The sequence below is a fragment of the Gadus chalcogrammus genome, chromosome 4 (assembly GCF_026213295.1).
Source record: "Gadus chalcogrammus isolate NIFS_2021 chromosome 4, NIFS_Gcha_1.0, whole genome shotgun sequence".
Classification (NCBI taxonomy): Eukaryota; Metazoa; Chordata; class Actinopteri; order Gadiformes; family Gadidae; genus Gadus; species Gadus chalcogrammus.
In genome coordinates, this window is record NC_079415.1 from 3,801,667 (window position 1) to 3,815,826 (window position 14,160).

Consider the following 14,160-nt stretch of genomic DNA (forward strand, 5'->3'; position numbering starts at 1 on the left):
GCAAATCTGTTTAATTAAATCGGCATTCATTCAAAAAGCACATGAATGGGAGGTAAGGCTTGAAGCGGAGGAGTTCAACCTATGAGCTCTCTGTCCTCATCACAGTGCAAACACACTGCCAGCTTCTTGGCACAGCGCTGGGTTGGCATGGCACCCGATTTGATGGAACCAGGGAAGAGACAAGCGAGACAGATGGAGTGAGGGTGAGAGAGAGAGAGAGAGAGAGAGAGAGAGAGAGAGAGAGAGAGAGAGAGAGAGAGAGAGAGAGAGAGAGAGAGAGAGAGAGAGAGAGAATAAAGAGAGCGAGAGAGAGAGAGAGAGAGAGAGAGAGAGAGAGAGAGAGAGAGAGAGAGAGAGAGAGAGAGAGAGAATAAAGAGAGCGAGAGAGAGAGAGAGAGACAGAGACAGAGAGAAGTAGGTAGAGCGAGACTGAGAGGTAGAGAGGAAAAGAGAGTGAGAAAGAAAAAGACTGACAGAAAAAGAGATAGAAAAAGACAGACACAGAAAAATTGAGAGAGCGAGAGGGACAGACAGAGAGAGAGAGAGAAAGACAGAGACACACACAAATACAGAGACAGAGAAATACAAAGGGAGACAGAGAGAGGTAGAGAGACCCTATAGTGGCGACAGCAGCCCGGCTGCGGTGTCCTGCCGTACCGCGTGTGGCAGAGCAGCATGCTTTGTCCATCAGTCAGCCACCGGGGGCCAGAGCTGTCAGGAAGGCTGCAGGGTCTCCTCAGAGATGCTCAGCCTCCCTGCAGGAATGCCCCCAGGACACCCACCCACACCCACCCCAACCCACACCCCCTTGCTTCCCCCCCTCCCCCCCCCCAGCCAACGCTACACCTACCCCCACCCACCCGACAGAAATGGATGGCGTGTGGATCCAGTGACAGGCAACACATTGGTGTTCACAGCTCACACGCTACGCAGACGAACAGCGCAGTTAACACGACGGTCCGCGACAGAACGAGAATGACGTACGACGTTTTCTATTAGACGCTCGACTGCTTGTCAACAGCGCCCCCTGCAGTTCAGGGGTCAATAGTGATACTTCAAAGCATCGGACGCGATTTTTCTACAGTGCGGTGGGACTACAGTGCCCCCGTGTGGCCAAAAGTAGACCAGATGGGTACCAAAATAGAATAAAGCAAAACGGTTAACACAACAACTTGTATAAAGAATACATTTCAGTCTTTATGTTCTAAGTAATTCATGGATGTTTAAATCCTCCACTAAGGATATTCACCACTTTCTGCATCATGTGATCACAACCCCACCTTCTGCATCATGTGATCAAAGCAACGCTTTCGGCAGATTAGCAGGGCTCTCCTTAAAGGACCCCTTGGTCAAGGGTCAAGAGTCAACGGTCAAGGGTGGCTCTTCAGCCCAGAGGGTCGTGGAGGAGGGGTCGACCAGGACTACACGTAACTTGCAGAGCAGCGTTTAGTGAGGACTCTTCTGACTGGTGTGTGTTTTCCAGGGATGCTGTTAATTAAGTGATCGTTTCCATTCGGCTCCTCAGCTTGGGCCCCTGGGGAGATGAGCTCAGTGCAGGGGAGGTGGGGGGGGGGGGGGGGGGGGGGGGGGAGAGGAGATTGAGATGTCTTTGGGTGGAGGAGATGGAGATGTCTTCGTCACGCTCGTTTACAGACACTGCGTCAATCCACCGCGGGGAGGAACCGCCATGCAGCCGAGGAAATGTGATTATCGTCGGATTCATTTGCACGGTTCTATGATAGCGCTACACGAGTCGTGCCTTATCTTTGACATCGAATTTAAGTCAAATCAAAGCACATCGGTACATTCATCCTCAATCTATTCACCCACATCCCAACACTTCCCTACCTTATAACTCAGAAAATAGCCTACTGTTAAACACAGTTAAATAGCCTACTGTCAAACACTTAAACACCAGCAGGACTTTTTATCGTGGACCACCGTCTGTGTCAAACCGACAAACATCGACAAAACATTAATAAACCTGAACGCCGTCACTTCAAATGATTGATTTAATTAACGGTATAATTAGCCGCGCTCGCTGGCGTGAAAAAAAAAAGAAGCGTTACATCTGTTAAGAAAGTAAACACGCAGTTGTACGAGAGAAAGAAGAATTCGCCTTTGGTTCAAAAACCAAATGCACACACTACCACAATAAAAGCAGAGTGTTTTAAAAGGTATCTGAATGTTATGTATTAATTTGAGCACCGCTAAAATAATTGTATTTAGAGTTTATCTTGGAGGTGGCGAAAAGGTTGCAAATCATACCTTTGTTCCTGTAGGGGGGATTTAATATTGTCCGATAATGAACATTAATAAACATGAACCCTTTATCGAGCCAACAATAGAAGTCCAATAAATACCAATTCATGATGGATTCCCCGCGGAGCTCAATCTCGGTTGAAGGAGCTAGCGCGATAACCTAGCTAATCTAGCTCCAAACCCCGACCAGGAGGTCACACTGCAGCCACCAAACAACCCCCCCCCCCCCCCACCAGGATTCAGACGGACATAGCGTGGGTCTATTGATCCAATGAGTAACAACCCTGAACTCCAGGGGAACGAGGACGGCTCGCTGGAGGTGTGAGGCTACCACGCGCATCCTAAACCCTGATCAACAGAGCCAATTACCCCCCTACCCTGCCAATTACCCCCCCCCCCCCCCCCCGCCAATTACCCCCCCCCCCCTTCCCCCCGACCCTGCATGTTGAACCGCAGCAGGGGGTGGAGGAGCGTCATGGTAACAACATGAGGGCTTCATTCTTCTTGCTATATATTTGTTATATTTTTAGGTTATAGCTTTATGCTATAGCCTTATTCGATAGCTTTTGAATCGAGCTTTAGTCTATAGCCGTATTCTATTTTATTTTGCAATAGCTTTATGTTATAGCCTTATGCTATAGCTTTATGCTAAGGATTTATTCTATAGCCTTATTGAATAGCCTTATCCTATAGCTTTATGCTATATCTTTATGCTTTAGCCTTATGCTAAAGACTTATTTTATAGCCTTATTTTATTACTTCATGCTACAGCTTCATGCAATAGCCATTATGCTAGCCAATATTTCCTAGTATAGCCAGTGACTGATGGTAAAAGCTCTCTCCGTGTGTATTATTTATGACTTCCATTACCAGAGATTTATCACCTCTTTAACGAGGCCTGTGTGCCCAGGTGTGTGCGTCCTGTGAGGTGTCCTCCCACCGTATGAAACCTCATTAAACCTCTTTGCCTTAGCGGAAGATTAAACACAGGCCAGCAGGTTAACGTACGCTAACACCAACGCTAACGGCTACTGTATAGAAGGTGACACGCCGGCTAGCGCTGGCATTAATCACGCCGTGGGACCGCGTCTACCGCTGCTTCAGAACATTACTCCACGTCTTAAAAGGGGCGTTATCGCGGCACCAGGTGTGCCTTGATTGGCTGTTAGGAGCCGTTTGAAAATCGGCCTTTTACTTTTGTTTTATTGCCAGCACAAGTGGGCGTGGCCACCTAGTTGTGTGCTGGATAGATCAGCAACCTTTTTGCTACGGTCTACATGCCAGGCTGACAGACTGATCTACCCAGCGTACATCTTGCTTGGCACGCCAACTTGTGATGTCACTAAAACACAGGGAAAAGGCTGATATTCAAACGGTATCAGCCAATCACACTCACACCTGGTGGCGTAACGCCGCCCCTTTAAGACGTGGATCGATTCCCTGTAGCCGCAATAGACGCTGTCCCACGGCGTGATAGGAATAAGGCAAAAAACGACTTGTATCAGCCAATTACACGCACACCTGGTGGCATGATACCACTCCTTTAAGACCGCCCCTTTAAAGCATATATCGGACAATCCCGCCGCAGCTGGCGGCGTGATAGCCCCTTTAAGACTGCCCCTTAAGGCTTATAACGGCCAATCACGCCCACATCTGGTTGCGTGACACCGCCCCTTTAAGAGCGCTCCTTTAAGGCTTATAACTGGCAATCACACGCACACCTGGTGGCGTGACACTGCCCCTTTAAGACCGCCCCCACACATGGTGGCGTGACACTGCCCCTTTAAGACTGCCTCAACACCAGGTGGCGTGACACTGCCCCTTTAAGACCGCCCCCACACCTGGTGGCATGAAACTGCCCCTTTAAGACCGCCCCCACACCTGGTGGCGTGACACTGCCCCTTTAAGACCGACCCCACACCTGGTGGTGTGACACTGCCCCTTTAAGACCGCCCCCACACCTGGTGGCGTGACACTGCCCCTTTAAGACCGCCCCCACACCTGGTGGTGTGACACTGCCCCTTTAAGACCGCCCCCACACCTGGTGGTGTGACACTGCCCCTTTAAGACCGCCCCCACACCTGGTGGTGTGACACTGCCCCTTTAAGACCGCCCCCACACCTGGTGGCGTGACACTGCCCCTTTAAGACGGGGCGATTCTGCTCCGGCTGCACTCACCAGTCGGTGTGCGCTCCGTCGATGACCAGCAGGATCTTGGGCTTTCGGACTACGGGCTTAGCATCCGCGGCGGCGGCAGCAGCGGCGGCGGCGGCGGTCCTAGCCTGCGCGGCGGCGGCTACGTTCTGCGCCAACTGCGCGCTCTTTACCACACTGGAGAAGGAGCTGAGGAAGCCGCCTCCGCCGCCCCCAAAGGACGGAGCCGGCGCCGCGGTAACGGCCGGGGCGGGGGCGGGGCCAGTGGTGGTGGTGGGAGGAGCCTTGGCGGCGGACGGGGCGGGGGCGGCGGCCTTGGCGGGCGGGGGCGGGGTGTGGGGGGGCTGCTCCGCAGCTTGGCCCGGGGGCTGGCGCCGCTCCATGGCCGGGGAGGCGGGGGTGGAGGTGGAGGGGGTGGAGGAGGTGGGGGTGGAGGAGGTGGGGGGGGTGCCCCCTGGGGGGTCCGGCCGCTGGAGGTCCATCATGTAGCCGTTGGGCAGGTTGGCCACGAAGCTGCTGTCGGACAGGCGGCGCCGAAGGTAGTTCATGGTTAGGGGTCGGAGGTCAGGCCAAGAGACTAAGGGGGGTCAGGAATCTGTAAGAGAGAGAGAGACAGAGAGAGAGACAGAGACAGAGAGACAGAGAGAGCGACATGGAGAGAGAGAGAGAGAGCGAGAGCGAGAGAGAGAGAGAGAGAGAAGGAGAAAGGTAGAGAGAGATGGTTATTCATGAGGCAGAGAGAAGACATTAAATCATAAGAGTACAAAGGCAGAGAAGCAGAGCAACGGCAAGACAGAGAGGAAGAGGAAGGAGGAAGGAGGAAGGACAGGGAAACACAGTCAGTCAGATCGCATTTTCGCTATCGCCATTTAAACCGTGCAGGGACAACATCGGTCGCAGTGACAGCGACGTGTTTGTTCAGCGGTTGATTTGCATACAACGCATTATCCTGTGCGCTAAATCTGTCAGGAGTCAGGACACACGCGGCGGCACCGGAGACACCTCACCGGTACCGGCGGTAGGCTACAGAGCTGCTTCCATTAGCGGACCAGCCGCAGAGCGCTGGCTGAGAGACACCGACACAATGCGTTCCGGAGAGACGTGAGGCCGGGTGCCAGAGACCCATTCATAGGGATTAGCGCTCCTCTCCCGAGCAGTAAGAGAAAGACGGGTTTAAAGGAGAACGCTCGCTGTGCAGAGGAAGTTTATTAGACGCAAAGGGGCTTTTTTCCTTTTTAAGAGACAGATTGAGTTGTGTTGAATCGGAATACCACCCTAATAATAAAATCAGAATGCCGCCTTAATAACGTAATCAAAACGGAATACCATCCTAATAACATTGAACACATTCGGAATACCACCTTTTGTTTACAAAATGTAACATGCACGTACCTTATTGAAATTCATTTTCATTTTATTCCCTCCCCAAAATATCTTGTGTTGGTGAAACAGACTTCGTAGTAAATACAGTTTGAGAACAGGTAGGTGATGCAGTAGGGGTAGGAAATCCAACCCTCCCTCCCTTGTCTCATTCCTGTTCATGGCGACTGCAGCCTCTCCAGGCTGATTATGGACACACACACACACACACACACACACACACACACACACACACACACACACACACACACACACACACACACACACACACACACACACACACACACACACACACCTCCCCGATTCTGGAGCTAATAGTGTTTTTATCTGAGGTCCACACTTTTGATGGCTAAATGAAAGGAGCTGGGAGGACATTACCTCGACCAAGGTGCCGTTTTACCTCTCCTGGAAAACAGATCAATAGTAAGCATGGAGCCCGACGCAAACGATCAATACAGCGTCCCCCGGTCCGGTCGACGGGTAACGGACTCCCTGGTGCTGCTGGGAGACATTCACAGGGTTCCTGCGGTCACAGCTAGCTGTGTGCACCGCACCATGTAGGAACTGGAGAGCGTTGGATCAGGAGTCGGACTCCTAGCTGAAAGGTACTGGGTTCGATGCCCAGTGTCAGCATCCTGGCCTTGTCATGTGAAACACACATGAACAGGTTTTTATGTTTAATTCTTCCCTTTAGGTGAATGCACTTGATATTGTAGAAAGTGTACTGTAATGGTGACTATACCGTCTGTCAGGGTTGGTAGAAATCTGTCCCTCCCTTAGATTTTTGGTTTCTCTATTAGTTTGTAATTTGCTTGCTCTTGAGCAACAGGTCTAACCCTGGCCTGGAAGCCGGAAGAATCTGCGAGCTCATGTTATATTTGATCTAACATATGGGTCTGGCCCCCTCCAGTTCAGACAGATTCTCCCCAGACCTGGCTGGGTCAGCCAATCACAACCCTATATATATTATGGGGCGGGGTTGATAAGGTGACTGAACAGACGAGCGGCCAATGGGAGCGCCGTTGAGACATTTTCATAAACAACCATGATGGCCACTTCTGAGCTGTCACACATGTCGTTATTCTGATTGGTTGTTGGTCTGTCTAATCGCGCCCACAGGCATTCTGACCGGTGCCCGTTGATAACTGAAAATTAATGAACAGGTTCCAGATAAATTTAGACTAATAATTTGTGAATTGGTCTCACTAGTGTCTCACCTCCTGAAACATGCTTCTTAATTCACAAGTTCCTTCGGATAGAAGTGTCTGCTAAAATAACTCAATAAACAACAAATAAAATAACCTTTTCCTCCTCCTCCATATTACGATGAAAAAGCCCAGAATGCAGTTTGGCAGGACTCAGAACAGAGAAGCGCCTTCTGAGGCGCCAGTAGAAAATAGATCCTGTGAAACTCGACTTGCCACTCTCTGAACCGAAAGAAGAAAAAAAAAAAGGTGTCAGTATCCCACACAGGCACAGCGTTCCCGTTATGAAGTCGCTCTCACGACACATCGTAGTTCTTAGAATTAACCGTCGCCACGCAGAAGATGGTGATTCTGTGCTTCTTGTCAAGCTGCGTCACTAGAGCACGATATTAACATCGCCTTTTCCGTCGTACTAAAACAAAAAAGTCCTTGAATCACACTGGGTCTGCACTCACAGGATTGTAGATGGAGATGTCTCGGGTGGAGGAGATGGAAAGATCCACGCAGAAGATGGTGATTCTGTGGTTCTCGTCTAGTAAAACCAGCTGTGAATCAGCTACTAAACCAGCTTTGAATCTCGCTGTGACTGCCCTCACAGTATTGTAAATACGATGCTTTGTTGTAATATATAAAAAGGAATATCTTCCTTTTAGTTTTTTCTTGCCCACTGGGGGGCTAGGGTGAGGAGGTATCATAGAAATATGGCCTGTTAAGCCCTTTGAGGCTGTACCTGTGATTAAGGGCTACACAAATAAAATTGCATTGACTTTGAATTGAATAAGGGAGCCACAAGGATACAGGATGGAGGGCAGTGAATGGACAGGGACAGGCCGCAGAGATCCAGTGCTGAGGAGGAGCGAAGAGGAGGAGATGGCTTGCTGGATTACCAGGCTGGAGTGGGGCCCTCAGACACAGCTCGAATGAGAACCAGCAGGGCTCTGTAATACTCATCAGGAGCTCACTGCCACAGATCACAGCAGACCACGGCTTTGATTTGTTTTTGCAGGTGTCAGCGAATGAGGAGATGAGGAGGAGCACACACACACACACACACACACACACACACACACACACACACACACACACACACACACGTCGGTGGAGCTTGTTTGGACTAAATATATGCACACACTCGTGAAACAAGGCACGTTTCCTATCTGTGATCAATCGCAGCTCTCATCTTTAAAGTTCTAGTGGAGATCTCGCAAATACACTGTTTGTTTTAAAAAACAGGTACAAACGCAAAGCTGGACCGTGACATTAGACGGGGAGATCGAGACAGAGAAGATAACGATGCAATCCGGCAGAGGCCCGGATCCGACCTTTCTGAAGTGGCAGCCGGGAGGGAAACCTGGGATTGGCTTTTGATTGCAACATGAAATGGTGTCACTTTGAGCGCCGGCGGTAATGGAAACACACTGCGACCCCGCGCCGGTTAAATAGACCTTTGTCCTTCACTCTGCTTTACTCATCTTCCCTTCGTCTGCCGTGATGACTCACATCTCCTGATCTCAGCGGACCTCAGTTTACCCCCAGGGTCGTCCCCCCCTTTTCGAAAACACACCCAACGCGGTCCTGATGCGGTTGCCCCGCGCCCGGTTGCCGGGGCGACTGCAACCGACGATCCCGGCGGGGTGATTCCCAGCTGTGGGCTCCCTGCGTTAATGACCACGGCCCCATTTGACTGACGTGAACAGGGGTACAGAGACGCCGTCGGGGGACCACCGGAGTTAAACCTGTGATCTATTATGGATGTCGGCAGAGAATGCGTGTCTCTCGCTCCTTCTACCCCCCCGCCTCTCGTAATCTGGTCTTGGGGATGCAATGCACCATTTGTTTTTTCTTGCGTGTCCCAGTCACTGCTGCTGACTATTACCCTTTATGCAAAAACAACTTTGATATCCATCGATAATGTTACTATGACTAATATTAATATGTAGACCTCAATCCGATGAGTCTACACCAAAGGGACTCCTAATGAATTGAGATACAGGTCGTCGGGGTGAGGCAGCTCGCTCGAGAAGGCTAACAGGTAGGATACAGACGGCCATCATCTCGCTCAAGGATTTCACCCTCAAGCCCCTAGTCATTGCACCATCACCCCCCTAGTCACTACACCACCCCCTTTAGTCACTGCACCATCACAGCCCCTAGTCACTGCACCAACCCCCCCCACCATTATTGTTGATGGATGCAGTTGTTTTATCTGTTGTTCCACAAAGCCGTATCATGATTCGATGATTTGCTTCCCTTATAAAAGGTCGCTCTCAGACAACCATTCACCTCCCATTGATTTCCCGTCAGATTCAATAATGCGCGATGATATTTACACTAACCTCAGTGATTCATGTCTCTGCCCATTGATTTATATTCCCTACCACCATCATCACAGAGCAAATGTGCTCTCATGGTCTGGCCATCTTTACGATTTTTGAAACAACCTGTAGATGAAATCGATGCAAAAAAAACAACACATATTTTTTCATTCACCTTTTGAGGCGGAAAAGTTACCTCACGGTAAGCTAATGAATGGTACAGTCCTACACACAGTATTCGACTCGTCAATACACATGAACTACATTATGTTCTGTGTTTAACCCTATCCATTAACACTCACACAAAAGACCATGACCATAGCATCGTATACATACGATACTGGCACTCAGATGGCACTGTAGTAATACAATGGGAGCTCCCTGCTTGCTTCCAGAGTGAGGAAGGCAGGTGATAATCACCGTCAGTCAGGGAGCCTTAATGACAGGGTGCTGAGAGAGAGATAATGCTATAGGAGACCCTGTGGCTAATGCAGGCCGCGTTGGGGCACGGATGAAACACACTACCGTATAGTATCGATTATACAATGCAGCAACCACACACACACACACACACACACACACACACACACACACACACACACACACACACCAAGCCAATAGCGTGAGAAGACTGTTTGTAATGAAATCTATTTACGTGTTCGTTTTAATGAGCGATCCCGCGGCGGTATAGGTTAGCTGTATATACCCCCCCCCCCGTGGCGAACAGCAGGCGAGCTATCATGCCTCCTCCTCTTTATAATTCATGATGGCCAGCGGTGAGGCGAGGCAGTGATGGTGAGGGGTCAAGGCACTCCAGACCAGATGTGTGGATCACCGGAACATTACAAGAATGCTGCTAAAGTGTGAGCGTATGAGAGCAACGGGGTGATATCGCTTTTCCTGAACACACCCCTCTGTGACATCACTTCCGCATCACGGCATAATTCATCCTAGAAATCCAAAAGGTGAACTGTTGGAATGCCATGGAAACATGTTTAGGAGCAGATGTGAATTCTGGCCTGCATTACACGAACAGTGTGTGTGTGTGTGTGTGTGTGTGTGTGTGTGTGTGTGTGTGTGTGTGTGTGTGTGTGTGTGTGTGTGTGTGTGTGTGTGTGTGTGTGTGTTCCTCATTCGCTGACAACTGCGGAAACTAAAGCCCTGGTGTGTGAGCGTGTCAAAAGGTCCCTCGACTACTACTCGACATTCACTACATGCCCTGGCCGTGGTCGCTACACCCCAACGTCTTCGACTGCAAACGTGCAACATGGCGACAAGACCAACACCGCCCACATCCTCACACTCATCGATCTGCTGGAGTAACAGTTGAGTTACACACGACTGATAATCTATAGTCCGTACCGTCCATGCACCCCCCCCCCCCCGCCCCTTCCTCCAGGGAGTGGGGGGGGGGTATGACCACTATGACCCTGTGGTCATAGTGGGGAGAAGACTGGGAAGCCCCGCCCATCGATTTGAATTCGCCTTGCTGAAGGGTCTGGAGAAGAGCAATACATTTCTGTCTGCTTCTGAAACGTTTTTGCGGGAGCCAATCACCAAGCTGGCTTTTCCCCCTGGCGCGCTATTGGGCTGCTTTAACACAATGACGACAGGGAAGCGGCGGCAAGCAGCAAATTGTGTACAGAGTCAGTTGAACTAGGCCCGTTGATCACGCCTCTTGAGCTGAAGAAAATGACGGCAGCTTCCCCAGACCAGCGTGCAATCTACGATTGAGCTTGGTCTGGCAACGGCCAGGTTGGATGTTGAGTGCGCCTGGTGGCTCAGGAGGTAGAGCGGGTTGGCTGGTAACCGGAAGGTCGCTAGTTCGATCCCCGGCTCCTCCTGAGCGTCGAGGTCTCCCTGAGCAAGACGCCTCACCCTGACTGCTGGCTGTCGCCTCGCGTGGTTGACTCCGCCACCCATGTCTGAATATGTGCCTGAATGGGTGAATGTTTGGCAGTATTGTAAAGACCTTTGAGTGGCCATAGGTTAGAAAAAGCATTTTACGAATGCAGTCCATTTACAATTTACCAAAGATTGAGCTTTGGTAAATTGGTAAATTTGGTAGATTGAGCTTTTGGACGCAACCCCAGAAGGATTACTGCGCCCTTTCCCAAGCAGCAGCAGCACACCGTCTCGAAAACCAAATCACAGAAAGATTGTTGAGCAGCCCACAGTTTTTGTTTTTATGAAATTAGTTTGCATTGATTTTTTCTTTCTTTCTGCTGCATCAGGAGATTGCTCTTAAACCAAAGAAGAAGACGAGGAGCTGGTCGTGGTGGGTGATGTCAACATCATGAGTCACCACAGATGGTCCTTACCCGCTCTACCACCAGACCTGGCACAACGTTGGTCCGTGCCGTTTCACAGCTGTTCTGTGTCCGTCTGTCCCGTCCTAACTGGCTGTGTTCTGTCCTGTAGCAGCTGCACTGCTTGACCAACGGGGGTAATTACTTTAAGGAGTGATTAGCGCCTTTTTGCCCAGCCTGTCCGCCTTCCTCCACCCACTACACAAAGCTTAGTGGGATGGCCCTGCCAATCACGAGACACCGGCGAGCTCACCGCTACGCTACCGTAGTAGCATATCCCCATGCCAACCGGGGGGAGTGTAAAACGCTGTCCATTGATTACTCCAGGGTTGCCCACACTTTGGTCGTCAATCAGAGCATGTCTTCCGGACCATCGGCCATAAAAGATGGACATTTTCAAAGCATAAATGTCATCGACGGTCTGTTGATCCCCCATACCCCCCCGCCCCCCCCCCCCCCCCCCCCCCCACCCCGAGCACTACATGGTGGACATACCCACAGGCGTAAGGCGTTAAACATCCCCCCCCCCCCCCGGTGTTAGACTGCCTGCCAAAGAAAGCACAGGGTGATAAACCACACACCATCCACGGTGTGATCACCCTTTAAAATGATGAGCTGTAATAAACCAGCTTTGATTGGATAATTCAGCCACAAAGGAAATGGATCATTTCCTGTGCATCCTCCCCACGGCGGTGTCTGCGTCTAGACTGCGCTGAGACGAGGGAAGAGCGTTTCCTGCAGCCTCACGTCGGTGAATCTGGGTGGACTCGGTGGTTTCGTGTCTTCACGTTGTTGACACACACCCTGAGGTCGACCCCCTCGCCTCACGTTACACTGCAGAACCCGGTGTCACGCCCGGCGGAACCGTGGCCAGATGGAACTCCACACGCAAACACGCACGCACGCACGCACGCTTGCATGCACGCACACAAGCACAGAGATGGGATTGAACTCACGCTGGCTCCGCGTATGGCTATATCGCTGAACCGAGAGACTGCGAGTCTGGTGGAGTTTCCTATGTTTAGAATCTCTACCAGATCAGACCAGGAATCCTAAGATATTCCTCAGTATTCTATGGTATTCCACAGTATACCGTCTTCCCTGGTATTCCATGGTATTCTACGGTATGCTACGGTATTCCCTGGTATCCTACAATATTCTACGGTACTCTGTATTCCCTTCTTAACGGTATTCCCTGTACTCCACGTTATTCCACGGTATTCCACAGTATCCTACAGTATTCCGACCTCGGTTAGAATCGAATAGATGGTAAGAACCAAACTATATCCGAGGGTAAGGGAAGCGAGTCATGTGAGAATAGGCAAACAGCGGGGTACAGCAGCAGGACAGCAGTGGGAACCCCAAAGCCCATCAGAGGGACGGGTTGGGTTCGGCCCGGGAGCGTAGTACAACGGGAACCCCTCTGTGGCCGGAGCGGTGGTTAAGGGCTGGACAAATAGAGCAGACTCTCTATTAGCTCAGACAAATCCATCTGGCGTCAGACGCACGTTGGACGCATCGAGCGGAACAGGGTACGGGAATCTAGGTGTGTAGAAATAGGACTCTTAAAGACACAGGAAATTGCCTTTCGGAAATGTGGTACATAGGGCTGGGACACCAGCCTTACTGTCTGGAAGTAAAATGTGTTATTATATCCCACAAAACATGATTGTATTAACGCCATCAAACTCGTTATGAATGATTATACATTCCCCATCGCAACCCAGCAGAGCTTGGTCTGATTTGCAGGTAAAACAGAAAGCGTCTTTCCAGCGAGAGACCTTAGAGATGTTAGGGTTGTTCTACCCTAGCCCAGGACTGTGTACTAGACTGTCTATTAACAAGAGACCTGAGAGATGTTTGGGTCGGCCTACCCTAGCCCAGGACTGTGTGGTCTATTAACGAGCAGTTTGGTTCCTTCAACGCCTAATGAATATTTCATGACAACGGTCATATTTACCAGCATGACATCATACAAAAGTGCAGCGGTGCCTCTGATAAAAAAAAAAACACACATTAGGAAGAAAAAAACTGGCAAAAGTACCGCAACAAATGCAAAAAAAGCGTTTGGTTTTTACACAAAAGGCAAACTATCTGCAAAGATTTAGCAGTACAATTGAATTAAGTTAATATTCATAACAATACGTCTACTTTTTCTGCATTCTGCGTTTATCCAGGTCGGGACCCGGTAAGACTACGATTAAGGTGTGACAAATGGAGGCTGATGCACCACAGGGACACGGCCGAGGGATCCCCTCTCCGGTGCGTCGAACGGAGCGCGATGCACGCACCGGAGACCGTAAAACTGATGCATCTGACGACGACCGCCGCAGCAAATGCATTGTTGCATTGTTACATCTCAGGACGATCAAAGCACGGTGCATGCAGCAAGCAAGGCTCACGCCAATTGGATGCATAAGGTAGATTAACTGGAGGAAACGGGGGACAGGATGCTCGTAAAAACTCAGATCCCCCCCCAAAGCGATGGACACGCGGTTAAATTGTTGATCAGGTGAACGAGTTGCACAACATCCT

General features: G+C 50.4%; 1 protein-coding gene across 1 annotated transcript in view; it reads right to left on the reverse strand.

Moving 5' to 3' along the window:
• syn3 (synapsin III) overlaps positions 1-4,964 on the reverse strand; it is a 59,427-nt gene extending 54,463 nt beyond the window's left edge. The window contains exons 1-2 of the mRNA XM_056587622.1: positions 4,441-4,964; positions 4,104-4,157 (exon numbers count right to left, since the gene is read on the reverse strand). Coding sequence (XP_056443597.1) covers positions 4,104-4,157; positions 4,441-4,964 — 578 coding nt within the window. The remainder of the gene's footprint in view (positions 1-4,103; positions 4,158-4,440) is intronic.
• Between the last annotated feature and the right edge of the window lie 9,196 nt (positions 4,965-14,160).